Source organism: Lipomyces tetrasporus, assembly GCF_029532465.1.
Source record: "Lipomyces tetrasporus strain NRRL Y-64009 chromosome Unknown POJ06scaffold_10, whole genome shotgun sequence".
NCBI classification, from domain to species: domain Eukaryota; kingdom Fungi; phylum Ascomycota; class Lipomycetes; order Lipomycetales; family Lipomycetaceae; genus Lipomyces; species Lipomyces tetrasporus.
Window position 1 is genome coordinate 673,805 of NW_026611605.1, and position 27,973 is coordinate 701,777.

Here is a 27,973-nt window from a genome sequence, read left to right on the forward strand (position 1 = left end):
GATGATTGCATTCCCTGGGCAGCGACGTAATATCTTCTACTTGGAACCGAATCGCTGCCATTAACGCTGTCTTTGGAGAGGAGATCCAATATGTATAGTTTGACCTCTTCATATCCAGAAAGTTTAGGGCCTGGGACTCCATGAATGTCGGCCGTAAGTAGACAGAGGTAATTCTATAGTTGGCCAACTTTGTGTGTGAAATTAAGTACCGAGGGGATGGTTGCAGTAGCTGTTTTTGCCAGGCTGTTTGCAAAGAGCGCGTGCAAAATGTTACCGCTTGCCGCGAAATACTTCTCGAGGAGTAAGGCAGACATGAATCAAGAAGAATCGGAGGCAAAAATTGAACTGCTCCTGTCACGATAACAGTAAGACCATGTTTGCCGCAACTGCCGTATCACCACGACTTACATGATATACAGCTTTCCAGCTTGCTCATGACCCATCTCAAGAAAGCTCGTCCGTTATTAGGAAGGCTTCTCACACGGCATACAATGACAGAGACCCTATGGCAATAATAACGCGGGAAATGGACGACAGTCACGGACGTGGGGGATAATAAAATGCCGCCACATCATCGCCCACGACTAAATATAATCAGAAAAGGGGGCAGTTTGATAATAAAATCGTCGAATTTAATGCCCACGATTCCAGACTGATTAGCTGTGCAACTCAGTCCCGAAAACATTTGTCTCGGCTGATATTGAGATCTTGACAATGTAAACTTTCACTTCTAATATCGCGCACCTGCCAATTTCCAAAACAGCAATATGAAAAACTAGCAAAGCGTATAAAATGCGATTAATAGGTGTGGACGCTTGTATCGTCTGGTGCGTGTCGACCACTCCACAACGAACCTAGTGTGGTGGCCTTTTCTCGGTAGCCACCGCTCGCTCGAAACCTTCCGCCGCCAACCTCGACACACCCACGCACGAACAGGCGAACGTGCAATCGTGTCCACGACCCAAATTTATCCAACCGAGCCACCCGCACCATTACTTGCGTCAATTGACTAACTCGACCGGCTGGCTTTATTTTTGTGAATTTTAAGAACCGCAATGGTAAGTATTCCGCTAGATGGCACATGGAAGAAAAGGCATGCAAGCAATGAATGGCCGACTGACCTTGATTCAATCACAGTCCGCTCCAGCTGCCGCCCCACCACCTCCTGGAGGACCACGGAGTGCCGTCCGGTAAGTCTTTCCAAAGCCCGCTCGTCACTGGGCCTGATCTCTGGCAAAGAATAAAAGAAAGCATTAACATAAATCTTTTTCATCGACCCAGCCGCCGAGCAACCCAGCAGCACCAGCAAAACGTCGCGAGCCAGCGCCCAAGTTCGACCCGCGCGGCCGGCGCCGGCGGCTCGAGCTCGACGATGCTCAAGCTGTACACTGACGAGGCGGCCGGCCTGATTGTCGACCCGATGGTCGTCATGGTCCTCAGCATCGGGTTCATTCTCAGCGTTGTTGCGTTGCATATTATCGCCAAGATCACGAACAAGCTGATTGGAAATTGAAGATGGGTCGGGGCACTATGGATGGCAGAGAGAGTGAAGAGGTAGAGCAAGTTGGACGGATGGCCGGCGGGCCAAGTTAAAACATGGAGTTTTGTTCTCTTTGAGGATTGACGGAATCTGAACGAAAAATAAAACGACACGTGCATCGCCTAAGTTATCGACGGACTGAAGAACAATGTCACATATCAATATTGGGCGTTGTTACGATGCGGCAAGGGGCGTCGATTGTACAGATGTTCTTATCATATCATCAAAAAGTCGCATGTGGAGAAGAATGTGAAGAAAAAAAGACCTAGTTATTTGTACAGGTTGATCGTTGCGTCATTATTTTGTTCTATGCATGTATTTGTACAATTACAGTATTACGTTATTATCCCATAGTTTGCACAGACTGCGCTTGGTCATACTGCAGAAGTAGTTGGTTCTATCAGCCGACAAGAGACAAATGTGCAAAAGCATGAAACAATGCATCATGTAACAACCCAACGTTGCATGCAAAAGTAATCCATACCTAACCTATACAATTTCGCACCCGAAGCGTTTTTCAAATCCCAAGAACTCCAGTTAGCGCACACGAGAAAATGTACCCTATGTTAATCACCGCAACGGTTATCCTGTGCAAGTTGATCCCAAACCCACAAAAAACCGGCAAGCACACAAAAATGCAAACTCTATACCCTAATTAACCATCACTATCGCTTGCTTCTCCCGTGTATCAGAGACAGGCGTGATCGTGGAAGTAGTAGACGAACATCGGCGTCGTCTGGTCATGGGCACAGTGGCAGCAGCGACGCCGGCTTGTGATGGGACGACAACGACGACGTCGTCGTCGTCGTCTACAGACTGCCGTACCGGACTCGCAAGCACGCTATTTGCCGCGCTAGATGAGGACGACGACTCTGCATAGGCATCCAATCCATCGCCGAGATCATTTTCGTGGGCATCGAAGATCGGCATGTCGGTCTCTAACCGCAGCATGACGTCCTCCGCTACCTTCACTTTATCCACTAGGTCCTTTTTGTCTTGCTCTGGGGCTTCATCCTCGCGCTCGTAAAACAAGAGGACAACATTGCCTTGGGCAAGGACCTCGTCGATAGTAGCCTCACGCACATCCCTGTCCGACGCGCGAATCCACTGGTCATCACCGACTCGTCGATATGCAACGTAATGGCCAAACGAATGCGACCCGAAATGGATGACAGTGCTGGTCAGTTTATACCACTCGTTGTTCCCACTCTGACCAACTTGTCTCTCATCATTCGACAACGAGGATATATACTTGCCGATCCTGACCCGCTCTGGGAACTCAACTCTTGTGTTCTTCTTTTTGGCCACGCCGGACCGGATATCGTACTCAGACCGATTAACATGCAACGCCAGGGCCGCAGGCGTCCTAGCAAGCGCCACCTGCCTCACCTTCCTCGTCGACACAAGTCGCGGCGGTTTCAGTCTCTCGAAATCCTCGTCCATGATGGTCGGATGCGACAGGGCTTCTTCGATAGCGTCTCGCCTGGCGCCGAGGATTTGCACGATTTCAGGTGACGACTTGCCCTGTTGAACGGTCGCGGCCGCGTTGACGACCAGCCGCTCGAGATGCGCCTGCGCTGCTACGAGCGAGCAGCGCTGGCAGTACACATTGTCGAGGATTTCGGGCGCGGTGTAGCTCTCGAGTAGAGACTCGAGCGTTGTCGAATCGAATCTGTGGAGTAAAAACGACGATGATCCGTACGGCGGCGGCGGCGGCGACGACGACGACGACGACGATGGTGACGACAGTGACAGCTCGATCGACGAAAACGGCTGTTGGCGAAGGGACTGCATCTCGTTGCACGTCAAACACGACACACGTGTTGCTAGCAGGCCATCGAAGGGCAGGACCACCGGCGCATTGGCTGGAGGACCGTGTTGTTTTTCGTGGGGATCCAGGATCTCGCGCACGCTAGCTGAAATGGAAATACCGTGTTGATGTTCTTGCAGCGAGTGTTTGACTCGCTCCGTGCGCACGGCGTCCAACAGCGCGAGCAGAAACTCATGGGCGTCTTGCTGCTCGGTATGTACTGTCCACCGCGGTGACCGCAGTGCTTGCAGTAGCGCTGCAGGCGAGTGCGTGTGTGAGCGTGACGACTGAGTGTTGAGCTGTTCTAGCAGCGCGTTTAATATTGTCGAGACCGTGAGACCTGCCGCACTTGAATCCGCAAGCAATTCCGTCATGCTCGGCACCGACGCGAGCGACTAGCCAGCCAGGTTATTAGTAACCATTTCTGACTGCAGAAATCGAAGGGGTAACATACCTGGACAACTGAGTTCAGAAAGCACGTATTCCCATAGTTCACTAATCCACCCATGACAACACTACTACTGCTGTCGGTCTTTTGCGGCACATTGGCACGAGGGCCAGCACCCTGGGACCGAGCTTCGTCTTCATCCTCGCGGCCCGCAAAAAGACCACCATTGTTCGTCCACAAGTGGGCCAAATCGGGAGGCCACGCCCTGACTGTGGCAAGGCGGCCGCCGGCAAACGAAATCAGCATCGCGACAAGCAAGGTCGCTGCCACAACACTAGCCACCGCGAGCGGTGCGTCTGTAAATATCCCCAATATGCGCAGGAGACCCCGTTGTATTGGTGCCGACGACGACGATGATGATGACGGTCTTGGAAATCCTGATGATGACAAGGAGCCACCATCGATCTCAAGACAAGTTGGCGGCGGCACTATTTCTTGTTTCGCTGACAAAAATAGGAGCGACATCGACGGTCGCTCAAAAATAGGATACCTCCTCCAGCGTGGTTTGTCGATACAATTACGTCCGCCTATGTCAGCACTAATCCGTCGAGAGGCGCCGGTGAATGGTTGGGAATGACGGACTCGATGAGTGGGACACTAAAAATCAAAATCGTCTGCGTTGACGCGTCCACTTTTCCAAACGTGAGTACGATTACGGTGTAAACAAGACCAATGCGTGCCGATATGCAGGGTATGATGGTCTAGGGTTATGGATGCGCCGGCGCCGTGCCGACAGGATGTTGTAATAGCCGACGTGGATTAAAACAAATTTCTAGAAAAAGACATGGGCAGCACATTCATTGCATCTAATCACCGCGCGACCTAGATTGGAAATACGATATTATGTATACTAGACTGCATGGTTTAAAATATTCTTCCCTGTCGGGAGTGGTGGATTGCAATCATGCGCACTCGGACATTGTCTCTTGCTTTGACTCGTCGGGCGCGAGCCAGTTAATTCGTTCAAGTCCAGTTACGAGAACGCATGTCAAAGATTTTTTTGCGCCAAATAGCGTCAGGAAAGGACTCCAAGATGCAGATATATTTGCCATGAGCATCGGTTTAGGGTATGATGCGGGGGGTGGGTGCCGCGTAGATGCTCTCTAGTTTGTAAATCCGAGGTTGATGGCAAGACTTTAAGCAAGTCATGTGTCTTTGGCAGCGACCAGGTTGACCTCGGCTTAAAACAATGCGACTGTCAAAACCAAGCTCCGCAATGTGGTTGCTACTATAAATTCGAATCGCAATATATATACAGGATATAGGCGCACGTCAGTCTCAGGTTAGCAGGAATCGTATGAATGCACGGCGCATCTCCGCGCGAGTTGTGGGGCAATTGACGACCAATAATACAGTTATGAAGGGATCGATCGCGAATGACGGCTGGGAGGTGTCAGTAGAGACAGCCGCCAACGCCAGAATAATCATAATTACCGGCCCCCCCTTTTTTTTTTTTTTTTTTTTTTTTTTTGACAATACGACCACGACCAGCCAGCTCATCCATTCGGTTTCCGCATGGTCTAATTTGCTTTCGTCCAGGAGGGCAGTTTTTTCGTTGCAAATAAGAAACCGAATCACAAAGTAACGCTGCCGGATTTCATGCGGGAAATCGTGCTGCGAACTGCGGAGCGGTACACGGCCCGTCAATCAAAATTAGCCGTACCACTACCGGTACCCGCCGAGTTGGTCCCAAAACAGAAGTTACCCTCTGAACCCAAATAGTGATGCTGCAGAATAATGAACGAGTCCCGATCGATCTGCCAAAGCCAGTAACAAGCAAAGAATTGTGCATGCGAGTTCGAGGCTCGATATCTTATTATGATTACACAGTAATATATGCGGTGGTGTTCTTGTAGAGGCAGACTGGAGCAGATGCGTTGTGGGGCGGCGGGGGAGGAGGGGGGTTGAGGATTTGGTTTTTCTCCATTGTTCGAGGATTTGCAACGAAGGTTTGTTGGATGGCGAATGGGTTGCGTAGTAGCACGCGTTCTGCTGCTGATCGGCGATGATCTCGCTGTCAATTGTCAATTATTATTGGCGGTGAAAAATTCTCAATTGAACTACGAAGACGCCGACAGCCGAGCAAGGCTGGCCAAAAATAAAAGGGTTCATTCGGCAAACGAGGTTGAGGCCTGCAAGCCACCCAGAAAAACATGAACACGATGCGCGTGGCGGCTGTCGGCTCGTTCGTTTGGCTCAAAAAATGGCGTTTTTAGTCTTTTTTTTGACGTTTCTGTTGCCACTGACCCGGGCCATGGCGGTCTATTTATACCCACAGCGCGTAGTCCACACAATTGGTCCTGACCCGGCCGCCGCGTCCGACAGGGTTGGGAAGGCAGACCCTTGCTGCCGGCCAACTGCCGACCAACTGCCGCGGGATCGTCGCAACTTCATCATTCCTGTGCCCCAATTGCGTCGTCGTCGTCCGTCACAACCGCGATCGCAGTCGCAAAAGAATGACGAGGTTAGGCATGTATGTTGACATGACCTGTTCTCGCCGACTTCGCTCCACGTGACGGCGCACCTCGAGTGGACAGCTGTTGTTCGATACATACTATTACGCCATCATTGCATTCCCAACAACGGCCGGGATCGAGACATTTGTCAAGCAAGGTTTAATCGTCAAGGCGGCCGCCAGAACGTACTCGTACAATCGAGTCCAATACAACATTCGGCGTACCAATTACGGTTTGTGTGGCCGCCGGGAAATGCATGTGACGTCAATGAATGCGCAACCACACCGCACTACTGCGCGGTTGTGCCGGATGTGCGCGCACGTGTGCTGTTGTTCGAAACCGCCCCGAATTGCGTCTTTGTTCGCACCTGCAATTTTTAGAGTCATGTGTGGTTTTTTTTGCGTGTGCAACAAAACGTGGTTGTAATTATTCTTCCTAATCGGGACCTCGCTGGCAACAGTCTTCGGACTTGCCATAAGCCCTGACCATTGATCTGTCTGTCGCCTGTCCGGTGACCTGGCCTGCTGGACTTTTTGACGACAATGTTGTTATGTTGCGGATGCGCTGGTTCTATTTTTTGTATGGATCCAACAGAGCCGCGCTCACGTGTCGTGATTCTGTGACTGAGCTCATTTGGCGTCCGGTTATGCGCGGCCACGGAGTGGCGGTGCCATTGCCGCAAATAGCCCAGCGTGTGAGCCGCGCGTGTACCCGCGTGAGTACAGGTACGGTCCGTGCTGTCGTCTACTGTGGAGACCCGTTGCCAGTACTCCGCCGCCTCCGTTGGCGCGTTCGTGACGATGATTCACACACTCACATATAAATCTCGCTCCCCCCCCGGGACACCTGCTCCTGCCAAAGTCGGACCGTGACCGTTCATTACTTTATTAAAGTCCACTCGTTTTTGTCGGGCATCTCTTGCATCGTCGTCGCTCGTTCGTTCGACAACAACCTCGACCTATTATTATTACACAGCTGTATCGCACTACCAGCACAATGGACTCGTCAAGAATCAACGACTTCAAGGCCAACGTGTACATTCCGCGGCCGTCCCCCCAGAAGGCTCAGGCCGTGCCGGTCCAGCATCCGTCCCTGATCATGCAGGACAACACGACGGATGCGTCGCACCGTCTCAAGTGCGGCTGCGCCGGCGACGAGTGCGTGTTTGCCCGGTTCGCAGAAACGTGCAACGGCGAGAAGGCGCTCCACCGCGTGTACGAGGAGCAGTACCATCTCCGGACCGGCACGCCCATCAGCAGCGACGCGCACGGCATCATCAGCAGTAGTCCGCCCCCCGCTCGAGCTGTGCCCACGGCCGCCCCGCGGTCAGGACGGGCATACTAGGTTTCCCGTGCTTGATTGGGTTTATATATATTGCATATAAAGAACGGTTAGCCGTTCTTTATCGGTCTGGGATTTTTTGTTTTGTTTTTGCAGTTTAATATCGTGCTAGGAGTAATCGGTCTGCGGTCTGTATCGGGTTACGATGTATGGGAATAGCGTGCGGCGCCGCACCAGTATTGAAATTGACTTAATGTTCTGCTTCCTCATATGTACTATATTATATATCTATTAATAATGCGAAGAGCAATACACGCCTTCTGGCACGGTATAATATTCACGTCCCGTGTCCTAGCGGTTTGTATGTGCCGACAGAGCCCGGATCAAGGTGAGCGCGCCACCAGTGCTCAGTGCTCGGATGGCGTGTGCGCTCTCAAAGACCGAGTCAGTCGATCATCCCGCCTAAACACAAACCCCAGCCCGCGCATGCCCAATTGCCCTTTGCGGCTGCGGCTTGCGGCAGTGCCGCATTCCACCACTCACTTTTCGCCAACGCCAACCGGCCGCCTTAGTGTCTGCGTGCTCACTGTCGTCCGGAAAAACCACTACAAGAGCTCGACAGGTCGCGGTCGCGCGGAGCACCGAGCCGGAACACAAATCGTGGCGGGGATGGGAAACAATAGTGCGCCGTCGTTCTTATCGAGGGGGTGGCCAGACGCGGCGCACGATAAGAAGCAGGGGGCAAGCACGCACGCACTCACGCACGCACACACGCAACGGTGGCACATGGGACCCATCTTGTTCTCTTGACGGTTGCATGAATGAAACCTGTTGGTAGATTTATCCCTACTTTGTCCGAGCGCAGTAACTAATAGCAACGCACCCCGAGACATATTCCCAAACAGCTTGGCGGGCTGCAAAAATCCCCCCGAATTTCTGCTTCTTCTCGTGGCGGTTATCCGCGGCTATTGTCGTGTGGCGAACCAAACGCCCCATTTATTAAGACCATTCTCTGTGGTCTTCGCCGTCGTTTGCCCTACCACGCTTTTGGTCATGTTACGGACGGCTTTTTTTGGTCGGCATCGGCATCGGCATCGGCATCGGCATGGGTTGGATTACCGCACAGAACAGTCAAATACGCTACGTAGAACCCAGACCGCGACGAATTGATGCAGACGCAAAACGGTCGTATCAAAAGTTGGCTTGTCCAGACTGAACCAACCATCGTCACAATAGCGCCTTATCGGCATCCGTCACTGCTCGCCGCCAAAACTAAATACCCTAACCCCATATTGTTCATTGACGTCATATCATGCTTACAAGCTTGCTCGCTCTCTCGCGTGTTGTACACCGACGGCGTCCCGTTTAAATATCCAAGTTCTCAATTTGTCGCCACGGACTCGACAGGCCGCGTCAGCTGGCTCCTCAGCACCTCCTTCCTCTTCTCGACCTCGGCCAACAAATCCGGATACCACCGCTCGGCCACGTCCTTGTGCGACTTGACCCGGTTCAGCAGGGTTGCCTCGCCAATGTGATCGAACATGGAGTGCTTGAACGTCATCTCGACGTCGTCCTTGTTGGCTCGCAGCCGGTTTTTGAGTGCGAGCACGTGAGGAGGCAGGTCTATTTCGGCGAACCGGGCGTCATACGACACGCCTTGAAAGAACGGCACCGAGAACCGGGGGCCCGAGCCGGCCGGTGGCGAGATGACCTGGACTTGTAGATTAGCGTTTCTATTATCACTGCCGCCTGCTAAGACCGGGCCGCGTACCTGGTGGGTAGTACTGACGCAGACCCCGCGGGTCAGCGCCTCCAGACCTTGGCCGATGGCAACAACTAAGGAGCAAATTAGAATCTAAACTCCAAATCGACCGCCGAATTCAGCACATACCTAACGTCCCCGGAATAGGCGGACAATCTATCCAGCCGCCTTCAGAGTTTTGAACCTGCAGGCCCTTATGATCCGACGCCTGGAGAAGGTACGAAGTGAGCATGGAGTCCTTGTGAGGACCGACGCCTTGGCCGGTGGCTTCTTCGCCTAGTGTTCCGAGATCGGGATACTTTACAATCTTAAGCTTGTGCTGTTGGTCCTTGTCGAAGTACTTGTCGAACGCGCTGGCTTGTAAACCGAGCGACTCGGCCACGAGGCTTGTAAACTCCATCGACCTGCGCCGCCCTATCAGTACACAACGCCCGAAATCCCATAAAATATATGAACCTCACACTTTTGACATGCGGTCTATATACTCAGTGAACGTGTCCCGGAACCCCGGCAACGCCTGCTCGCCCGGCCACAGATTCGGGCCCCGCAGCCACCGATACCGGGGCTCGTCTTTTCCCGGCGCAGGCAGCTCGGTCGCCAAATCAATCTGTTCCCGCCAATCGATCCGGTCCTTTGTAATCTCGTTCGCAAGCCGACTGTATCCCAAAAAGTGCGGCGAGTTCTTCATCTCGATGCGCAATTTGTCTTCGTCCGGAAGGTCGAACAGGAGTCGCGACTGCCGGATCACGTCCTGCGTGAGAGAGTCTGGAATACCGTAATTTTTGATATACAGAAATCCGACTTCGAGCAGTGCGTGGCGCAGGGAGGCGAGGAATTGCGGTTTTGTTGCCGGTTCGTGCGACTGCGACAGGTCAAGGATCGGGATTTCCGTGAACGCCGTCATACTACCGGTTACAATTGCAGTCGCAATGGCAGATGCACCAGAAACTATCGACTGAAGTTGGACGCTATCGAATTTATATCGCGAACTCGGTCACGACGACCAGAAAAGAAAGTCGTCCGCTTTAATTGGACTTTTGGGAGACGCGATGACGGATCGGGAGTGGGAAGTTCACGCGAAATGACGCGATCGTTGGTAATACGACAAAACGCCTTGGGAGGCGATGTCGACAAGTAGTGGGCACAAAGCGAGTTCGTCCCGCCAGTCCCTTACAATCGACTCGACCCGAGTACGAGAAAGACTCGGCTTGCCCGCCAGGAAACAAGCCGGCGTAAAACAACAGTCCCCACGTCACACTGCAGCACAGATCTGATAAAGTTATTTAGTCGATCGCTGCGACGCTGCCGAGAGCTCTCAACCCGACGTTATGTGTGGGATAAACCAGTAGAAGCGTATCCTAATTTCAACACAATAACAGGCACAAATCCCATTCGCATTGACAGGACGCCGACTTATTTTCGACAAGGTCTCTGTTTCATTGCATAGATATCTTGCACAAGTTAGCAGTGTGGGTTATTGTCAATTAGGTCACCAAACCTTGCGGCCCTCGTAACCCTCGTCAGCGTCGTGACCCAGGTCCCACAACCTGAACCATCCCGGCTGTTTCTGATCGTGGGACATTGTAGGAACTACAATTGTCGGCCTTGCTACCGATTTTACAGTGTATACTTGCATATCGTCGTTGTTTATCCGCACTGCTGTTCGTTTACGCCGCGAGACTTTGAGGATAGCTATAGACGGGACAGCGAGTGTTGTATCGCGATTGTCGTCTAAGTAGGAGGTTTGCCGAACAGCGCGGGCATAGAGTGTGCCCGATAATCGGGTTCCTGGTGAGTACCGAGGCAACCTGCACGGACTCCGTTGTGCAGATAGATTTCTGGCGCGTCTGCTGAGTGGTAGGTCAATAAGCGACGAGGACTTTGAGAGCGGCGGGGCGATGAGTATAAAAGTTGACATCTTATAGGATATTCGTTTCATTACACCGTTCGTCACTTCGGGCTTCCACGATAAGGCACAGAACCAAGCAGCTACAAGATTACGAATACGGTATACGACGGCCACAAAATAACATGCCATCAGAATAACTCAATCTAACATCTCACGATATCCACTCCAACACTCGGCGTGCCTTAATTTATAGACCGATACAATTTGCATTATATCCACATTGCTCGCATAGGTTTTGACACCCCCGCTGCTATTCGCTTACGGTCTAGAGTATGAGCGCAATGAACTCGCGGTCAAGAGCCGCGTCGAACGAGTCTGAAGCTTCATCACACAGTCGGATATCGACAGAAGTACGTTATTTGCACAACTGAAACCAAGAGCGGGGTTATTGTAGTGGAAAAGAAGATGCTGACTGTCATGCAGGAGAACGTATATGATTACTTGGCAAAGATCATTCTAGTAGGACCGTCTGGATGCGGAAAATCGAGCGTATTACACAGATTCGTCGAGGGACAATGTACGCTCTTTGTAGGCGAATGAATTTACGTGCCGGGCTAATGGGAGTAATAGGGCGAGTATTAACGGCGTCCACTATCGGCGTTGAATTCTCCTCCAAAATAATAAAAGTCGGCACTGGTGCCCGACGGAAACTGATAAAATTGCAGGTACGAATTTATGTAATTGTATATGTGCACGGAAAACCACTGACGGGCGCATAGCTCTGGGATACGGCGGGACAAGAACGGTTCCGTGCCGTCACACGGTCATACTACCGCGGCACTGCTGGCGCACTGCTGATATACGACGCAACTAATCCTGCTACGTTCCAAATGCTCCCGCACTTCCTCTCCGATCTTCGCAACCTGGCAAATCCGACAGTGTCTCTCCTACTCGTCGCCAACAAATCCGACAAAATACCGTCGGCAAACGCAGCTGATATAGTACCTGAATCTGACGTCGTCGACTTCGCAAGAGAGAACGGGTCGATCCCGATCCTGCACACGTCAGCTTTGTCGGGACAACATGTCGACGAAGCATTTTCGCGGTTGGCAAACATGATCCTGACTAAAATCGAACTTGGCGAATTGGACCCCGACGATGTCGGTGCTGGCGTGCAGTATGGCGACGTGCCGAGTTGGGGAGACGGGAGCGCCAAACGGCAAGGTGGCAGCGGCCCGAGACGAGCTGGACCGTTGAGCGGGCGCGGGGTGGTTAGTCTAGTGGGCGGAAAGGGGAGTAACGCGCTTGGAATGCGCAGGGGCGCGTGTTGTTAATCCGATGATACATAATGGCAAGGGTTGGGCAATTCTTCTTTCTTAGACGGCTCTTAATTTGATTTGACTTTTTCATGTGTCTGTTTAAACTTATTGTTTGGGATGGGATTATACACTTTATAACGACGATCAGATTATTGAAGGGTTTGTGCATTATTAGCATTTTGTTCCAATTGAATATGGATTCTAATTGCATTACGCCATATTTAGAAGCTCGGTGTTGTCCTCATTATATAATTGTAACCGTATGATATGTACATCTATCCAAACAATCCAAGCAATGCCCATAAATGAATCAAAAGTGGCCCAATTCAGAATTCATAACCGGCCCCTTTACCCTTACACTGAATTCTCTCTAATGTGTATATATATCTCTATGCCTGCCGCTGCTCATCCGTAGTCGCAGCTGTCTCTGACACTGTCTCCGAGTCTTCAAGGTTCCGCTCCAAGTCCTCTTCCGGCATCTCATCCAGCCTCGCCAACGCCTTCTCGACTTCTACCTGCCAGTTCGTGCGCATTACAACCGTGAACTCTAGCGATCCCGCGATATAAAGCGCGATACATTGGCCCATCCACAAGCCGGGCAACCCTTTACCGTGGAACGCCAAGAATATTCCCAACGGCAGGGCCAAAACGTAATATGCTGCCGAATTGATAAACGCGCCGATATGCTGTCGTCCCATACCTCTCAAGCTTCCCGAACACGACGCGTTAATACCGTCTGCGATTTGGAAGACAGCGACGTACGGGATTACTTCGGCCGTCTCACGAATGACATCGAGATCGTCGCTGAAAAGCTTGCCATAGTAACTCCTCATGAGGAGCATGACGACCATTATGCCTGCGCCAATAGAGGCGGCGAGAAGAGCGGCCGTGTAGGCTGCGCGGCGGGCGGCGCGGCCGCGGCGTTCGCCGAGGAGGTTGCCAACACGGGTTGATGCTGCGACGCCGATGCCGAAAGGGATAGTGAAGGTTACCTGGTCGGAAGTCATGACGCAACTTTGGGCAGCCAGGGCGATGTCGCCGAGTCTGCCGGCGACTAAAGCGACGATTTCAAATGCCCACCACTCTGTGCCTACCATGATTATGCCAAGGATGCTGAGCCGGTAGTAAATACCGAGATTCGTGAACGCGCGGCGAGAAAATCCTCCCCACGCTCGTGAACCACGAGAATACTTTGTGTAGATGACAAGACCGATGAACGAGAGCCAGTAGGTGAGGCCGGTTGCCATTGCGGCACCATTAAGACCGAATCCAAACGGGTGTATGAAAAGGTAGTTGAGAATACCATTCAGTGGCGACGTAACAAGGAGTACGTATGTACCCGCTTGCATTAGGCCCTGAACCTGCAAGAACTTCTTGAGCGCTTCGAAGTAAATAAAGCCAAGTCCACCAGGGATCAGGCATTGAAGGAAGCTAGCAGATGAGGCAGAGAGTTCGGGAGACTGGCCCAGCGCCCGAAGTACAGGCTCCGCATACAGCCAGAGACCGACAACTGGGATATACAGTGTTCCGAGCACAAAGCAACCGCGTTGCAAGAGAACACCTAGCCTGAATCGATCTTGTTAGTGCCTCTCCTGATATCTGGTCACCTAACAAAACATACTCGGTTGGATCGTCACTGGCAGTGTAGGTCGCCGACCCAAGCGTATCGATAGACGTAGTGCCACCAAGCTGAATCAGCCAGCCCGTGCTCATAGCAAACATATAGCTAAACGCTGACGTCGCAAGTTCCTGCGCACCAAGTCGTCCGACGATCAAAATGGACACTGTCTGCAGTGAATTCTGCAACATATATGACAGGATGACGGGAATTGACATTTGCAGTAACCGCTTATACTCCGCCCAAGACACCTTAGCCAAAAAGCGACCGAAAAAATGTGACGGAGTCACCGCGTCGGGATCAGTCATGGCAGTGTCAACGGGGAGAAGCGCCTGCTCCTCGCTCACATCAACGTCGGCTTCTGAGACTGGATATTGCACGCTCACGTCAGTATTTTCGCGCTGTCTTGGAACGGCATTGCTGTCAAGAGTTCCTATAGATTTGGCGTCGGGGTCCATGTCTTTCGCGAATAACGGGTCCACAGAAGCGCTGTCCGTCAAATTCGGCGTCGTAGATTTGGCATTGCCTTCACTGACGGACGATGCTGAGGAGGACGACTGCGGCGAAGAAGACATTGTCACCTTGGCTTAGTTAGCAATGAATTCGACTGCTCAGAGATATACGGAATACCAGCTTCTCTATGTCGTAGCTGCAGAAGTAACTCAGCAGTACCAACTGAGATATTTCAAGAGGTAGGATCTTTGGCTCACTCTGAATGCTGCCGGGACGAACCCTCGTGGCGAGGACGCTCGGGACATCGAACTCGACCCCGCGGCTGATGAATTTTTTTGACTTAGTCATGACCTGCAAAGTTAATTCCTCCCGACACACGAGGCAACGCGCTCAATCTACGGCGACTTAACATTCTACACGTGCTATGATATCTGAATAGCTATATCAGTGTTAAAGAGATATGAGATAAGCGTAATAGATTATACAACAGAATATAAAAATTTGGACCACCAACCCTGTAAAATCACCTCAGTGCAGCAGTAAGAACATGTAAGACATGTAAGAAACAGATATCAGAACTTGTGAGATCCAACGACTCCCAACTCCAGAACCAAAAGACGAGCCACAGCAGGAGCAAGGGATATCACGAACGCCACTACGCGTTAGCTAACGCCCAGTCCAGGCACCATCTTGCCAGTAATCGCATCGTTTCGCAACAGGACCGTCGTCTTCCAAAGACAAATAAGAGAAACCCCTCTTACCGACATCGACCATAGGCTTGCCGTCCCACTCATCGGACTTCGGGAAGTAGATCGTCGGCATGTTGTTCTCTGTCAGGCGGTACTTGTTCGGGTCTCCGGAGACTGCGAATGAGACCAGGTACGATTGGAAGGATTTCGCGAGGTCTGCGAGATCATCTACAGACAACGTAGACTGACCCGCGGAATCTAGCTGCTGAGACCCACCCCAGAATGTTAGCGGAAGGTCTATGCTGTGGATTCCCGGAGGAACTGACACCCGATACAAGTAGGCACCGGAGTATGCGGCTTCCAAGTAACGGGACTAGTCACGAGTTGTTAGATTTTGACGAAGAATAACCAACAAGGAGATTACACACATTACACTCGACAATCCATTCTGCAATAATCGAGGACACGCGACGGAATACACTACCGTAGTCGCTCTCGGGGTAAAGGTCTTTAAGCTCGTCGATCACTTCCTCGGTGGCGTTAGGGAAGTGACGCACAACTAAGGCGTCAAATTGCTTTGTCGACACGACAGTAGGGTCCGTGAAGATAAAGCCTTCGTCAGTGTTATAAGCTGTATAGGTCAGACCCAGTTGCAATGAAATTACGACGAGATGGCGGTTACTTACCAGCCATAATCTCGACACCGCGATTGTGTCTCCCATAACCTAGTAGAAAGAGAGGCAGCAACTGGATGAAAGTCCTATCGACATAAGGACCGAATTGGAAAGTTCCATACAAAGTATCGTACACTGCATCCTTGTTTACTTTCGCCAAGTCGTCGCCGTCCGCTGCCATTAGGCATTCGAAACTGTCCTCGCCGTCACAGCCGGCCATCGACGCAAACTTGTAATACTGACTCTCCAAGACGTCTTTGTCATACTGGGGATAAAACGCTGTAGACTGGAGAATGGCACGGTGAAACTGCACATCTTCGGTGGCTACCAGATGATGAAGGATAGAAGATGCGCCGGCACTCTCTCCCATAACCGTGACATCATCAGGATTGCCGCCGAACTTGGCGATGTGTTGGCGAATCCAGTCCAATGCGGCGCGCTGGTCATGAAAACCGGCGTTGATGGCACCTTTGGCCTTAACCTCTTTCCCGGCTAGAAATCCAAACGCGCCGAGCTTTGATATGCTTTTAGTAATCTTGAGGATACACGAAGACCGAAAAGACAATAACTTACGCGATAATTAAAGGCAACATAGACCATTTTGCCCTGAGCGGTCTTCATCAATCCTTTCGGATTATAGACTCCGGCCTTTTCACCGAACGCTAATCGAACTGATCAGCAAATAAAGTAGGAAATCAATCAAAAGACTGAGTACTTACTGAATCCACCACCGTGGATCCACGTCATGACCGGGAGTCCGTCTGAACCACCTGTTCCGCTGACGTTCCCAAGCGCAGTCGTCGTGTTGGAGAGAGACGAGCTAAAAATACCCATCTGCTCTCGAATGACCCAGCCGGGGACAGCTACGTCCAAGAAGAGGCAGTCTTCGGATTGCGTCCCCGGGCTGACCAGCAAATCAAGCCACTTAAACTGAATGTTCGTAGCCTGATTGCACAAGTACCCCTCAGAGCCATCATTAACATCCTCCTCATAAAGGGGAGGCTCGGGAAGCTGGAAGCGACGGCTTCCCGTCGGGGGAGCTGCGTAACGAATATTCTACGAACAAAAAATGTTAGTGGTTACGTTACAAGGAGACCGTTCACCACGATTGTAACGAACGGAAAGTGCTTACCGAAAAGAGATAGTAATCGCCATCCTTCTCATAGTTCGCAGCACGATACCGTGCGTACCCAAGGTCAATGACTGGCAAGTAAGTGGACATAGAACTGTTGTATTCAGGCTGGGTCGGGGCGCCCAGACTCACACAAAGCAACGCTAGAAGCACGGCAAGAACAGGAGCGCAATCCATCTTGATAGCCATGGAGACAGGCGAGTGATGCCAAGCGGTGAATGTGGGACGGGGATATCCGGCCATATTATATTCTGAAAAAAGGGAGTTGTCGTTAGTTGTTACATGTGGCCAAACGGGTGCTCACGTGCCAAATGCCATGCTATATCGGGAGTTTGAAAGCGAATTTGAATATGCTCATTTTGGTCGACAACAAGGATGCCCGAACCGTCGATCTGTCCAACTTCGAAGTGGTCGACCGCTTTTGGCCAAAACCTGCGGAGGTTGGCTCCGGACTCTCATAATAAAGTTTGGAACCGCAAAGCTTCTTTGTTCATGTGCACGATGACTGACGCCAATGTAACAACGATTGAGTTTAATCCAACAGGATTCAGGGGCAATTTGCTGCTGTTGTTCCCGGTACTTTGCCTAGAAGACAACCGTAGGCTTGTGTCGACGAGATCACACATCTCAGATTGAACAAGGCAGTAGCGACAACTGTATTGACGTGGCGGAACTGCTCAGTATCCGCGGATACGTCAGTAGGACAGATTCAGTTGCATTGCCACGAGGGGAGCAGATTATGAAGCGCCGTAGCAAATCCGAATGTCCGAGCCAGCTACTTATTCCTTGTAATTTTACTGATCGCTGCCGACTATTTATCACGCTCACATGTATTTGGTGATACGCTTAGAGTAGAACACGTTGGTTGGATAGAAGAACGGCACGGCCATCAACAACATGCTAGCCCTCCTTGGGTTGGGTCCCGGTTAGCGCGAGGCATTATTGGATCCACAAGAGGCTTCATATCTGAGGGCCATTGCAACACTGGGCTGAAAACTGTAGCTGGAAGTCAATAACAGAGTGCCCGAGGTCTTCGTGGAGAGAATGGGCTCGAAAATTCGGCATAAGTATCTTACTGAGTGGACCTTATTATGAGATTTCAATTACCAAACATCTACCCCTTTCCGCCGCTGCCAATGTACCATAAGCCGTATATCAGGTTTACATGTGGCTCTACCGTTCCTTCTAGTTCTTGTTTACTTTCGATATTCTAAATCGTCGGCCTGCATTTTTCTTAAATGCTTGCACCAGTTGATTTTGTCCATGTAGTAGCCGCATCTCGTCACCTCCCCCGAGGCTCTCGCCTCCAACGAATACATTTGGCACAGTTCTGCGCCCGGAAATTTCTAAAAGCGCATCCTGCAATTCCGATCCGTGTGGATGAAGGTCAAGCTCTTTGATAGTTGGCGGTGGAACCATCTTATATTCTTCAGAAAGGAGAGTCTTGACGAAACGAGAATGTGGGCTGCATTCAGCCTAATTAGCAAGCGTTAACCTTTGGTTCAATATGGCCACACTTACCAGTATGATTTGGAAAAGATAACCACTATGGCAGGCATTAGCAAATTTAAACAGATCTCAAAACCATGACTATAGAGTGCCTTACCAGGAGACTTGATGAGCAATGACCTTATTTCATCAAACGGGTCAAATTCCAAATGCGATGATCGACCCGTCTCACCTTCCAATTGATCTTCAAATAGGTTTAGTAATCCAGAATCGAAAGGAGTACCTTATTTCAAAATGCGTCATACTTCTCTTAAAATCAGGTACTTCGTAGTCAAGTCCGCTAGATCTTCTCTTGACAATAATGAAAATGAGAATGACGGCAACAGTTAGGAACCCGACCGCGCGCTGAACTTTTTTCGAGAGCATTTTGGAACAAAGAAAGACGTCGAGGTACTGAATTTGAAGAATTAACACCACCGATATACAAATATTGGTTGCGAGCCTGTCTCTGGAGTTTTCTGACAAATGTAATCTCCGTGAATTACATCGGCCGATTCATGTGCAGTCCGCTTGAGGTCGGGTAAGATTACTAAACTGAGCAGGGCCTTGTACCCGTATACTCTATCATACAAATATTAATGCAGCCCTTGTGATAAGACTATGGAAATAAGACCCGTATTGTATTGTCGGCTAAAGATCCTCACACGTGTGACTGTATTTTCAATTTTCAAGATTAATCAAGCTTATATGTATTATGATTCCGGGAGGCAAAGCAATGATCCACGTCTCAATACGCACGTGTATGAGCCCTAACCTTGTTATCTCTGGTTTTCTGGTTTTCTCCCATCATGAACATTTCCTAGACCCGCGTCAATGCCTACAATGGTTGACCATCCATAGACTGCAAAGAAACATTTTCTGATTCGATTGGGTCATGCACAGCGGCTCAGTGGCCTCACCAGTATAGCTGCCTAGCTTATGTCAACTATGCTTCATCGAATTCCAAACTAACCGTATACCATGTCTCGAATTCGGTCCCCACAACTTACGCACTTTCTTTCCATCCCACTGGCTGCGCCATCTTTGACGGCGTCTCTCTCAGCACTGCGTAGAGATGTTCTTACTACTCTGCCAGGTTTTCCTGTCAAAGCAATCCGTCCCGTTGCAACAATCCACCTCACTCTCGGCGTCATGGCTCTGGACATTGCCGGTCCGCGTCTGAAAGCCGCGACTGACGCACTACTAAGCCTTCCGGACTCGGCGCCAGATATAATCCCAGGAATGCCAATACAAGTTGGGCTTAGAGGGCTCAGCATGTTCGATGGAAGCACTACAAGCGAGGCGAATGTTGTGTTCGCGAATGCGTACGGAGACGATGTTACGCGGTTGCAGGAGTTTGCGAATAGAGTTAGTCGTCATTTCATTGAACTGGGATTTGTTGTTGATACCAGTGTGAAGAATAACAAGAACAACAATGGCGATGATATTGGCAGTCCTGGAGCTGAGAATGAGGGCGTGGCACTTCATGCGACTGTTCTGAATACTCGTTATGCATCCTATTTTGCTCCTGTGGCCAGCAGTAATGAAGGCGGTGTGGATGTGGATCGTAAGAAGGGAAAGAAAAGGTACCGCAAGATTAGACCGTCGTTCGATGCCACCGAACTTTTGACAAAGTTTGAGAACACTGTATTCATGGAGCCAATGCATATAGACAAAGTGGCTATATGCAAAATGGGCGAACGCAAAGTAGAAGATGGCGGTGGCTATGAAATAATTGCGTATATATCGTTACCTTAATATATTCAACAATGTAATATGGACCAACTAGCAATATTGTTTCATTAGATCATAGCTAAACTCATGTTCGCAAACCAATTGTAATTCGATAAACGACCATAACAATTTCCGATCGTCCCAGGGTATATATATCCTCGCAACATGTTACTCTCAACATACGCATTATCAATTCTCCTTATCGCTCTCGTCATTTCCAAAACTCCATGAGGACACGAACTGCCTGTGGGAAGCTAGTCTGCCTTGATACTTCGGTGCAGACGACTCGACCTGTTTCTGCGGAACCGAAATGCTCCTGTTGGCAGGTTCTTCTTCTTCGGTTCTCATATCCCACGACCACTGCGGCTTTCCACGACCACCCATACCGTTTCCAGCAATCTTTATACCGTTAAAACGACCATCTTGTGCGTGCTTCTGAGTTTGGGCCGATCCCGAGAAACTAACGTTAGAAGCCAGATCCTTTCTAATGTTTCCAGTGTTAGTCTGCGGCTCTAGTGGAGCTGGCTTCGTAGAACTACTTGTCGTCGTTGGCGCTTCAGACTTAACTTCCTGATCATCATCCGCCGTGTCCCAAGACCACTGCGGCTTTCCGCGGCCGCCCATGCCATTACCAGCAACCTTAATACCATTAAAGTGGCCACTCTGATCCTCTTTCTGAGAAGGCGAAGAATCTGTGAGCTGGAAGCTAGAAATAAGATCTTTTCTAACGTTACCCACAGGCTTCGGCTGAACCGTGCCGTCGTCGTCGGCATTCATATTCAATGACCACTGGGCCTTACCACGACTACCCATTCCGTTACCAGCAATCTTAATGCCATTAAAACGCTGAGCTGGAGCTGGCGAAGCATCGTTGAGCTCGAAATTGGTGACCATGTCGCGGCGACCGTTGCCAGGAACGTGCGATTCATCAACGCCCTTCTCAGCATCGTAGTCCCATTTGGGCTCATCGGGCTGCGGGTGCATGTTTGCGCGTGTCTTCGAATATGGGGAGGGTTTCTGATCAGGTGTGCCGAACTTGAAATGGGGCTCGAAATTTTTGGCATTGAATCGTTGCGCTCGAACTTGATCTGGAGTCGAGACATTCTGAGAAGAACGAGCAGGCCCCTTCATAGCGCGGACAGGAAGGGGCTGCTGATTCTTTTCATTGAAAATGTTGTGTGTTTCTGGAGCTTTCCCTTGACGTCGTGGAGATGGAGGGATAGGGCCGTCCTGTGAATCAATCATATCCTGGAATGAGCGAGGTTGCGGTTTGCAAGGAACAGCAGGAGCGATTGATGCCCGACGAGGCAGCGCAACTGCAACTTCTGGTTCGAGCTGTGAGATGTCAAAGTGCTTTCGGGGGCTGAAGCTTTCGCTCTTCTCAACAACAGGAACCGGATTGGTTGATGGAACAGCTTGGTAGATGTCAGTACAGGATGAATATAAAGTCTATGTCACAACAAACAGTCATACCATCTGAAATCACAAGCTTCTCCTGAGCGCTGCCACTAACTATCGGCCAGACGTTTCCACGAGAGCCGATGATATTAAGCTGCTTGAGCATAGTGCCCTGATCCCAGTACAGTCGAACGCTCTTTATCTTGTCGCCGTCGAGAATTACAACATGGATTATTGGAAGAACGACGGTATTATTAACCACAAAGTTTTTGTCAAGGCCAGTCACATAGGATCCAGTACCATTCACGAACTCAATTGTTGTGACAGTTTCGAGGACAATCGAGTCTGATCCAATATGAGTCGAGGTTATCTTCTCTGACTTCTTGAGATGACGGGCATTCAGAATCGCATTAGAAATGATAGCGTCTGGGCCATCAAATGCTTGACCGGATGTAACGTATGTGACACGGGCATTGCCTGAGAGGTGGGTGTCCTGCGGTGACTGCAAGAAAGCCTTGTAAGTCTGAGTGCGAGTATCGGTCATTGTCTGCTGTAAAACGACAAACCCGATTGTCGTAGGAAATTGTTGCGACAGTGTAGATAGTCTAAGGCACCCAAGGTTGAACGTGTAGTGAGGCCTCTTTGAATCGTGGATATTCGCCAAGTGCGACCGCGCGACCAATAAGTGATGGTGTTGTTGTTTTGCTTCCGCCTCTTTTGAAAAGCCCTAGCCCTAATAGGTTGGGCAGGCAACGATGAACCGCAAGATCTGGCCAATCAACGCCGAAGCCACTGAAATTAGTTGAAGTCTAGCGAACGGAATATTATCACAGTCTGCACATCTGCAGACTACGGTACTTGGAATCGAAGTGGGGTCCTATGAATATTGATTTTGGATTCTTTCTTTATTAGAATAATTTGTTTGCACAGTCACAATGCCTTTCATAGACCACGACCTTCCCAAAAACGGAGGTAGGACGAAGCACGACATCATGTTCTATCTAATGGAAAGATGCTGACGGGATGGCAGAATTCAAGCGATGGAAAAAGGTGTCCTTCGATGATATCGACTACAGCGACCCTGTGCAGCTCCGTGCCGCTCAAGTCAGTGAGTTACAACACCAGTGGGTCAAGCAGTACGCTCTCCGCGTTGTTCGGGATGCCCTGAAGCTCTGCTACGAGACGCGAGGTGTCAACGCCAACGAGGATTGCAAGGACTTAGCTCGTATGTCAGATTTGGCTTTTACTTATAATAGGTGGCATGTTGGACACTGTTCTAATATGTTTAGTTAAATATCTTGAAATGTTACCCACACACAGATTAAAGGGCTATGCTGGCATCCAGCGAAACGATCCATCAAAGTAGGCGAACACGTGCACGAAGATTCCAAATCAAATGTGCAAACCGAAGGGAATGTTGAGAAGATTCGATTGTTTGCATCATTTCAGTGGTGAAGAGATCAGGATTTGGGCATTTGTACTCGCTCTCTTGGATGTTGCGGCAAGGATTCGGTTTAGACCAGTTTTGTAATATAGCTTTTTCCAGTATTTTAATCCGGAATTTTTTTGCGAATAATCAAAGAATATCGCTTAAGTGTCTGTTGGAATTTACAAATTGGGGTGTCGACGCCGTCCGGGACAAATGACAATAAGGAAATGCAATGAAACCACATAAATGCGGTAAATAAGATTCCATTTAAAGGATATATTCCAATATTCGGAATTTGCCGCTTAATAATGCCGTCCCATATCGTGTAAGGCAGTGGGCCCTTTGAGAGTACTAAGGCCATGCTGAAATGAGTTGGGAACAAATGCCCTGTATATTTGATTCAGACAATTTCGAGCAAGTAGTCCCAACCGCTTCTTATTGATTAGTTTATGCTGGCATTTTGTGCGGCCATACTGATTTACGATAGCAATGGCTCCGGAATTCATGCGAGAAAAGCATATAGAGTATATACAATCTCTTGATAAGGTGCGCATTTCACCGCCTGTTGTGATGCCCATTATTATGGCGCTGCTATGCGCACATGCTAATTAGACTGTATTCAAGAAACAAGATGAGTTGGAATATTGGCTTTCCGAACATTTGCGAATGAGTATGACATCCAATGCAGTCGAATCCGCGTGATTTACTGACAGGCAATTGCGCCCATAGGTGGAGTATACTGGGGCCTCATGGCATTGGATCTCATGGGCGCACGCGATGCCCTGCCCCGAGAAGACGTGATCGAGTACGTTAAGAGTTGCCAGCATCCGAATGGTAAGCTTATACGTTGGAATTACTTAATTTTGGCGTGCTAATGCCCCCAGTAGGCGGTTTTGGTGCCAACCCGGGACACGATCCACATTTGCTGTACACGCTATACGCGGTCCAGATTTTATTCATTCAGGGCGCGTTAGATACTATTGACGCCAACCTTGTTGCAAAGTGTATGGACTCCTCCTATCTTGAGATATGCTAGCTTTACTAATACACTCAGTCGTCACTTCATTGCAGGATCCAGAGACTGGAACTGTTCGGGGCGACCTGGCAGGCGACGAAGTCGACACACGGTTCGTGTACGCGGCAATGCAATGCCTCTCTATTCTCGATAAGTTAGACCAATTCGACGTAGCTAAGTCTGTCGAATATATCGATCAGTGCAAGAATTACGACGGTGGTTATGGCTTGGTGCCTGGAGCCGAAAGTCATGCCGGCCAGAGTACGTATTCGCTATTAGCAAGCTTAACGTCGTATCAAACACTGATAGCACGGTAGTTTTTACTTGTTTAGGAGCACTCTCGATTGCGAATAGATTGGATCTGGTGGATAAAGATCTTTTGTCATGGTGGTTATGCGAGCGACAGGTTCCATCTGGTGGTTTGAACGGGCGCCCGGAAAAATTACCTGACGTGTGTTATTCTTGGTGGGTGTTATCTTCACTGGCGATCCTTGGTAGGCTAGATTGGATTGATCGGCAAAAACTGCGGGAATTTATTTTGGATGCCCAGGACGACGAACTAGGAGGAATAGCTGACCGCAAGGGTGACATGGTTGACGTCTACCACACTCATTTTGGCATTGCGGGATTAAGTCTACTGGGTTTTGAAAATCTGGAAGCTGTGAATCCTGTGTATTGCTTGCCGGAGCGACTAATGGGGAGACTCAAGAGGTAGGAGACTCAAGAGGTAGGAGACTCAAGAGGTAGGAGACTCAAGAGGTAGATTGCATCATATATATAGATTTGAGATTCTGAGATCACTCAGGCTGCTATTCGATGTTGTCTTTGTTGTCGTACACTTTACAGATCCTTCTTCCTGTCTTCGACTTTCGCATCACTGGGTACATCCCATTTTGCAATTCGAGTGACCATGTCCACGACCAATAGTACAGGAATCAAAAACGTAGGGGAGTAGATCCAGATCAATTTCTGCCGCTCCTCTTGTGTGAGCACAAATTCCTCATTCCAAGCCAACTCCGCTATGCATGCTAACGTGGTGATACTAGCATTCACGCCATATACAAGTAAAACTATGTATGTCTTTCTATAATCTGTTCGTCAGGAGAGGTTAGCCTTGGTGTCCAGCTAGGTAAATTCAGTTAATATAACCTTTGTACAAGCCCCAGGCACCACCAATAAAAATAGGAAGCTGAAGGAGCACTTCGAGACCAATAAATGTATATAACCACACTGGCACGTTGGCCATCAATGGGTCTTTATTTTCCTCGATCTGAATCTTCAGCAACGCTTTCTGGAACGACGGACGTGAGTCGGGAGGGAGAATACCCGCAGAGTCTACGACCACTGTAATAAATATGTGGAGAACGCTACGTTTGCTATCAATTGATGGCCGCAACTATTAGAAAGAATAAGTGCATACAGATAAACAAAGTAGAACGCGTCAAGCGGGCGTTGGAAAAGGGGTAGTCGTGAAGGCATTTGTAGGCAAGGACGAATGCGATGGTGAAGAAATGCACGAGCAGAGTCATATGATTTAAGCAAGTATAATTGCGGAGATCATCAGTGCTGTTTGTAAAGTCGTCACTGCAGCTCTCTGCCCTTACCCCATGGACCAACAACTCTCGCTCCGAACGGACAGCGTTGGGAGACTTATAGAGCATCTCCGACCTCAGTGATTTATGTAAGCATATATGAGCCTCTTTACCTGTCAATCAAAGCATGTCCCATTCAGACCATAAGAACAGAAGTCGACCAATTATTAGCAATTATCGTGGAGGCTGCTTAGAATCCATTTGGACTGTCTTCGATCTGCAATGTTTACCCGAAGAAGCGCGGTATTCCGTACTGTCATCGGACTTCAACTTGCCTTCGGTAACCGTATAGCGGCCGTATTAAATTATTTATCATTGGTAGCTTTGATATCACTGATGGCGGGGTTCTCCTCTGATTTGATGACATGACGTAGAGTAACCTGTAACGGAGGGTTTCAAAAATCGAACATAATTACATAGCTCTATCCTAACTCCTACAACTCTTGGCGTCCGCGATATCTAATACTTAGGAACGTAATGTACAGTAGAAATTGCACACACGAGCAATCAATTTAGGCATCGTACACTGAACACTGAGGCTGCGGCTCATTTTGCGTAGACAAGAACACCGTAAGGCCGGACCCAAAAGCCCTAGCTTGCAATGTAGGGCTGGATTTTGAGGGATTAAAGCAGTCACGCTCACTTCAGAAGTGAGGACACAAAGTGTTTGGCTGGGGCATGGCTGGTTGAGTTAGTGCGATCGCGAGTGAAGTCTGCTCAGTTGAAACCAGTCTCGTTTGCACAGCACCAACCTTTCTCCTATTCGGCACTTAGGATCATAGTTTGAAAGTACGTATTTTGGGAACTCGGTTTCATTGCGTTGGAGAATGTTGCTTTCTTTGCTTTGAATGACAATCGTTCGGGGCGGGCAGTAGCATACTTCGTATACTTGTGTTTGTAGTTAACCATTGCTAATGTTTACTTCTAGTGAGTCGTCTTCAGGAATTCGAGGTATGTTTTCAAACATCGTGGGAATATTGGGAAGAGGAGGTAGTTATGGCCTCAGTTCAAGATACGGATTATCCGGCGTCAAGATAACAAATGAATTTGGATGGCTTATGATGATACGGCGGCGATGTGTGAACAGAATATTCCTAAATCTACATTGCCAGTAACAGAGTCTGATTTATATAATTAGGTCATTGGCCGTCACTTGCCAACCGAGACGGACCCCGCTCCCAAGCTCTACCGTCTCCATATCTTCGCACCCAACGTTGTCGTCGCCAAGTCCAGATACTGGTACTTCATGAAGCAGCTCCGAAAAGTCAAGAAGTCCACTGGTGAAATTGTCAGCCTGAAGGTCATTTCCGAGAAGCGCCCTACCAAGGTCAAGAACTTTGGCATCTGGATCCGATACGACTCCCGCTCCGGCACTCACAATATGTACAAGGAGTATCGTGATCTTTCCCGCACCGCTGCCGTTGAGTCTTTGTACCAGGACATGGCTGCCCGACACAGAGCTCGATTCAGGAGCATTCACGTACGTGCTTTATTATGATGTGGAGATATCGGGAATAGACATTAACGTGCCGGTGTATAGATTCTCAAGGTCGTCGAGTTGGAGAAGACCGATGACGTCAAGCGTCAGTATATCAAGCAGCTCCTTACTCCTGGCCTCAAGTTCCCTCTCCCTCACCGTGTCATCAAGTCGAAGAAAATCTTCAGCCCTTCCAGACCTTCTACGTATGTGCATAGATTTGGTGCAGTCTTTCAATCTATCCTAACAATTTCATAGTTTCTACTAGACGGTTGGTTAGCGGGAGTTTTGATATTCTTAATTTCTCGATATATTTCATGCTGGTGTAAAATATAAAAAGTTTATCCTTGACCACGTATCGGACCGCAGTTTGTTGTAGGACCGGTTTTCTCCTGTAATTCCTGTGACAACGGTAAACCATGGCGCTCTAATAGCGAACAATCCAATTAATTTCGGAAGAGAAGAAGTGCTCATCAATTCAGGAGGGCGATGTAAATATGAAATTAAATGTTTTTGAGATATTGCTCTGCTCCGAAGTTCTAAAAAAAAATGACTGCAGTAGAACCCGGTAAGGCGATTGGCTGTTAGCCGATAACCCAGTTAAACCGGTACTATTTTCTGTAAAAATCGCCTCACGGGTATTAATCCATTCAATAAACCGATAACCTCGCTAAACCGATATGAAATGGCTGTAGACATTACATGGCTTAACGGGGTAAGCCATTACTGCCACATGCTAAGAGCCACAGTTTACTCCAGCCACGGCCATTTATCAGCACTGTGCTTAGCCGAAGACGCGTATGTAATTT

The 27,973-nt window shown here is 49.4% G+C and overlaps 14 protein-coding genes across 14 annotated transcripts; 7 read left to right on the plus strand and 7 right to left on the minus strand.

The window, feature by feature from the left end:
* Nucleotides 1–830: 830 nt before the first annotated feature.
* Nucleotides 831–1,925, plus strand: POJ06DRAFT_24898 (Sec61beta family-domain-containing protein). Its single transcript, XM_056187104.1, has 3 exons — nt 831–1,058; nt 1,138–1,190; nt 1,282–1,925. Exons 1-3 carry the CDS (start codon nt 1,056–1,058, stop codon nt 1,511–1,513), a joined length of 288 nt encoding a protein of 95 aa, XP_056041354.1. The 5' UTR covers nt 831–1,055; the 3' UTR covers nt 1,514–1,925.
* POJ06DRAFT_303369 (uncharacterized protein) lies at nt 1,875–4,488 on the minus strand. The gene is made up of 2 exons (XM_056190802.1): nt 3,805–4,488; nt 1,875–3,745 (listed from the first exon to the last, which is right to left on the minus strand). The coding sequence occupies exons 1-2, from the start codon at nt 4,261–4,263 to the stop codon at nt 2,192–2,194; spliced, it is 2,013 nt and encodes a 670-aa protein (XP_056041355.1). The 5' UTR covers nt 4,264–4,488; the 3' UTR covers nt 1,875–2,191.
* Nucleotides 4,489–7,163: 2,675 nt separating this feature from the next.
* Nucleotides 7,164–7,701, plus strand: POJ06DRAFT_24943 (uncharacterized protein). Its single transcript, XM_056187169.1, has one exon. It carries the CDS (start codon nt 7,251–7,253, stop codon nt 7,596–7,598), a length of 348 nt encoding a protein of 115 aa, XP_056041356.1. The 5' UTR covers nt 7,164–7,250; the 3' UTR covers nt 7,599–7,701.
* Nucleotides 7,702–8,630: 929 nt separating this feature from the next.
* On the minus strand, nt 8,631–10,537 carry POJ06DRAFT_24994 (uncharacterized protein). The gene is made up of 3 exons (XM_056187230.1): nt 9,759–10,537; nt 9,427–9,701; nt 8,631–9,371 (listed from the first exon to the last, which is right to left on the minus strand). Exons 1-3 carry the CDS (start codon nt 10,199–10,201, stop codon nt 8,917–8,919), a joined length of 1,173 nt encoding a protein of 390 aa, XP_056041357.1. The 5' UTR covers nt 10,202–10,537; the 3' UTR covers nt 8,631–8,916.
* A 950-nt stretch (nt 10,538–11,487) lies between these two features.
* On the plus strand, nt 11,488–12,480 carry POJ06DRAFT_270723 (P-loop containing nucleoside triphosphate hydrolase protein; the record flags this gene model as incomplete). The annotated part of the gene is made up of 4 exons (XM_056189457.1): nt 11,488–11,556; nt 11,630–11,723; nt 11,777–11,871; nt 11,926–12,480. 4 exons carry the CDS (start codon nt 11,488–11,490, stop codon nt 12,478–12,480), a joined length of 813 nt encoding a protein of 270 aa, XP_056041358.1.
* A 374-nt stretch (nt 12,481–12,854) lies between these two features.
* POJ06DRAFT_283244 (mate-domain-containing protein) lies at nt 12,855–14,391 on the minus strand (the record flags this gene model as incomplete). Its single annotated transcript, XM_056190095.1, has 2 exons — nt 12,855–14,031; nt 14,087–14,391. The coding sequence occupies 2 exons, from the start codon at nt 14,389–14,391 to the stop codon at nt 12,855–12,857; spliced, it is 1,482 nt and encodes a 493-aa protein (XP_056041359.1).
* Nucleotides 14,392–14,993: 602 nt separating this feature from the next.
* Nucleotides 14,994–17,484, minus strand: POJ06DRAFT_260449 (Alpha/Beta hydrolase protein). The gene is made up of 6 exons (XM_056188487.1): nt 17,032–17,484; nt 16,619–16,955; nt 16,473–16,561; nt 15,912–16,413; nt 15,654–15,856; nt 14,994–15,598 (listed from the first exon to the last, which is right to left on the minus strand). The coding sequence occupies exons 1-6, from the start codon at nt 17,272–17,274 to the stop codon at nt 15,203–15,205; spliced, it is 1,770 nt and encodes a 589-aa protein (XP_056041360.1). The 5' UTR covers nt 17,275–17,484; the 3' UTR covers nt 14,994–15,202.
* A 404-nt stretch (nt 17,485–17,888) lies between these two features.
* Nucleotides 17,889–19,234, minus strand: POJ06DRAFT_260453 (thioredoxin-like protein). The gene is made up of 4 exons (XM_056188488.1): nt 18,786–19,234; nt 18,638–18,724; nt 18,553–18,577; nt 17,889–18,496 (listed from the first exon to the last, which is right to left on the minus strand). The coding sequence occupies exons 1-4, from the start codon at nt 18,904–18,906 to the stop codon at nt 18,217–18,219; spliced, it is 513 nt and encodes a 170-aa protein (XP_056041361.1). The 5' UTR covers nt 18,907–19,234; the 3' UTR covers nt 17,889–18,216.
* A 12-nt stretch (nt 19,235–19,246) lies between these two features.
* Nucleotides 19,247–20,296, plus strand: POJ06DRAFT_260454 (kinase A anchor protein). The gene has a single exon (XM_056188489.1). The coding sequence runs from the start codon at nt 19,501–19,503 to the stop codon at nt 20,275–20,277; it is 777 nt and encodes a 258-aa protein (XP_056041362.1). The 5' UTR covers nt 19,247–19,500; the 3' UTR covers nt 20,278–20,296.
* On the minus strand, nt 20,297–22,410 carry POJ06DRAFT_260455 (uncharacterized protein). Its single transcript, XM_056188490.1, has 2 exons — nt 21,727–22,410; nt 20,297–21,668 (listed from the first exon to the last, which is right to left on the minus strand). Exons 1-2 carry the CDS (start codon nt 22,193–22,195, stop codon nt 20,443–20,445), a joined length of 1,695 nt encoding a protein of 564 aa, XP_056041363.1. The 5' UTR covers nt 22,196–22,410; the 3' UTR covers nt 20,297–20,442.
* Nucleotides 22,411–23,322, plus strand: POJ06DRAFT_260457 (uncharacterized protein). The gene is made up of 3 exons (XM_056188491.1): nt 22,411–22,623; nt 22,682–22,876; nt 22,941–23,322. Exons 1-3 carry the CDS (start codon nt 22,587–22,589, stop codon nt 23,015–23,017), a joined length of 309 nt encoding a protein of 102 aa, XP_056041364.1. The 5' UTR covers nt 22,411–22,586; the 3' UTR covers nt 23,018–23,322.
* A 142-nt stretch (nt 23,323–23,464) lies between these two features.
* Nucleotides 23,465–25,220, plus strand: POJ06DRAFT_25180 (terpenoid cyclases/protein prenyltransferase alpha-alpha toroid). Its single transcript, XM_056187445.1, has 6 exons — nt 23,465–23,626; nt 23,705–23,750; nt 23,810–23,914; nt 23,968–24,084; nt 24,135–24,356; nt 24,413–25,220. The coding sequence occupies exons 1-6, from the start codon at nt 23,570–23,572 to the stop codon at nt 24,808–24,810; spliced, it is 945 nt and encodes a 314-aa protein (XP_056041365.1). The 5' UTR covers nt 23,465–23,569; the 3' UTR covers nt 24,811–25,220.
* POJ06DRAFT_270731 (transmembrane protein 6/97) lies at nt 24,936–25,574 on the minus strand (the record flags this gene model as incomplete). Its single annotated transcript, XM_056189458.1, has 3 exons — nt 24,936–25,186; nt 25,245–25,462; nt 25,516–25,574. The coding sequence occupies 3 exons, from the start codon at nt 25,572–25,574 to the stop codon at nt 24,936–24,938; spliced, it is 528 nt and encodes a 175-aa protein (XP_056041366.1).
* Nucleotides 25,575–26,392: 818 nt separating this feature from the next.
* POJ06DRAFT_260467 (ribosomal L18ae/LX protein domain-containing protein) lies at nt 26,393–27,878 on the plus strand. The gene is made up of 5 exons (XM_056188492.1): nt 26,393–26,476; nt 26,616–26,638; nt 26,826–27,167; nt 27,228–27,370; nt 27,423–27,878. Coding segments are annotated over exons 1-5 (519 nt in total). The 5' UTR covers nt 26,393–26,475; the 3' UTR covers nt 27,433–27,878.
* Nucleotides 27,879–27,973: the final 95 nt, after the last annotated feature.

Excerpts from the sequence above, each read along its gene's own strand:
- POJ06DRAFT_24898 (XM_056187104.1), top strand. Across the intron at positions 1,191-1,281 it reads GGACCACGGAGTGCCGTCCG|CCGCCGAGCAACCCAGCAGC; the intron begins GTAAGTCTTTCC and ends TCATCGACCCAG.
- POJ06DRAFT_303369 (XM_056190802.1), bottom strand. The coding sequence starts at position 4,263 with ATGTCGCTCCTATTTTTGTCAGCGAAACAAGAAATAGTGCCGCCGCCA. Across the intron at positions 3,746-3,804 it reads TTCTGAACTCAGTTGTCCAG|TCGCTCGCGTCGGTGCCGAG; the intron begins GTATGTTACCCC and ends CTGGCTGGCTAG.
- POJ06DRAFT_24943 (XM_056187169.1), top strand. The coding sequence starts at position 7,251 with ATGGACTCGTCAAGAATCAACGACTTCAAGGCCAACGTGTACATTCCG.
- POJ06DRAFT_24994 (XM_056187230.1), bottom strand. The coding sequence starts at position 10,201 with ATGACGGCGTTCACGGAAATCCCGATCCTTGACCTGTCGCAGTCGCAC. Across the intron at positions 9,702-9,758 it reads ATAGACCGCATGTCAAAAGT|GTCGATGGAGTTTACAAGCC; the intron begins GTGAGGTTCATA and ends AGGGCGGCGCAG. Across the intron at positions 9,372-9,426 it reads GCCTATTCCGGGGACGTTAG|TTGTTGCCATCGGCCAAGGT; the intron begins GTATGTGCTGAA and ends TTTGCTCCTTAG.
- POJ06DRAFT_260449 (XM_056188487.1), bottom strand. The coding sequence starts at position 17,274 with ATGGCCGGATATCCCCGTCCCACATTCACCGCTTGGCATCACTCGCCT. Across the intron at positions 16,956-17,031 it reads GCGATTACTATCTCTTTTCG|AATATTCGTTACGCAGCTCC; the intron begins GTAAGCACTTTC and ends TTTTGTTCGTAG. Across the intron at positions 16,562-16,618 it reads GATCCACGGTGGTGGATTCA|CGTTCGGTGAAAAGGCCGGA; the intron begins GTAAGTACTCAG and ends CAGTTCGATTAG.
- POJ06DRAFT_260453 (XM_056188488.1), bottom strand. The coding sequence starts at position 18,906 with ATGCTCTCGAAAAAAGTTCAGCGCGCGGTCGGGTTCCTAACTGTTGCC. Across the intron at positions 18,725-18,785 it reads AGTACCTGATTTTAAGAGAA|ATCAATTGGAAGGTGAGACG; the intron begins GTATGACGCATT and ends ACCTATTTGAAG. Across the intron at positions 18,497-18,552 it reads ATCTTTTCCAAATCATACTG|CCCACATTCTCGTTTCGTCA; the intron begins GTAAGTGTGGCC and ends GGCTGAATGCAG.
- POJ06DRAFT_260454 (XM_056188489.1), top strand. The coding sequence starts at position 19,501 with ATGTCTCGAATTCGGTCCCCACAACTTACGCACTTTCTTTCCATCCCA.
- POJ06DRAFT_260455 (XM_056188490.1), bottom strand. The coding sequence starts at position 22,195 with ATGACCGATACTCGCACTCAGACTTACAAGGCTTTCTTGCAGTCACCG. Across the intron at positions 21,669-21,726 it reads GAAGCTTGTGATTTCAGATG|CTGTTCCATCAACCAATCCG; the intron begins GTATGACTGTTT and ends ACATCTACCAAG.
- POJ06DRAFT_260457 (XM_056188491.1), top strand. The coding sequence starts at position 22,587 with ATGCCTTTCATAGACCACGACCTTCCCAAAAACGGAG. Across the intron at positions 22,624-22,681 it reads CGACCTTCCCAAAAACGGAG|AATTCAAGCGATGGAAAAAG; the intron begins GTAGGACGAAGC and ends ACGGGATGGCAG. Across the intron at positions 22,877-22,940 it reads GGATTGCAAGGACTTAGCTC|TTAAATATCTTGAAATGTTA; the intron begins GTATGTCAGATT and ends TAATATGTTTAG.
- POJ06DRAFT_25180 (XM_056187445.1), top strand. The coding sequence starts at position 23,570 with ATGGCTCCGGAATTCATGCGAGAAAAGCATATAGAGTATATACAATCT. Across the intron at positions 23,915-23,967 it reads GAGTTGCCAGCATCCGAATG|GCGGTTTTGGTGCCAACCCG; the intron begins GTAAGCTTATAC and ends TGCCCCCAGTAG. Across the intron at positions 24,085-24,134 it reads CGCCAACCTTGTTGCAAAGT|TCGTCACTTCATTGCAGGAT; the intron begins GTATGGACTCCT and ends TAATACACTCAG.
- POJ06DRAFT_260467 (XM_056188492.1), top strand. Across the intron at positions 26,639-26,825 it reads GTCGTCTTCAGGAATTCGAG|GTCATTGGCCGTCACTTGCC; the intron begins GTATGTTTTCAA and ends TTATATAATTAG. Across the intron at positions 27,168-27,227 it reads CTCGATTCAGGAGCATTCAC|ATTCTCAAGGTCGTCGAGTT; the intron begins GTACGTGCTTTA and ends GCCGGTGTATAG.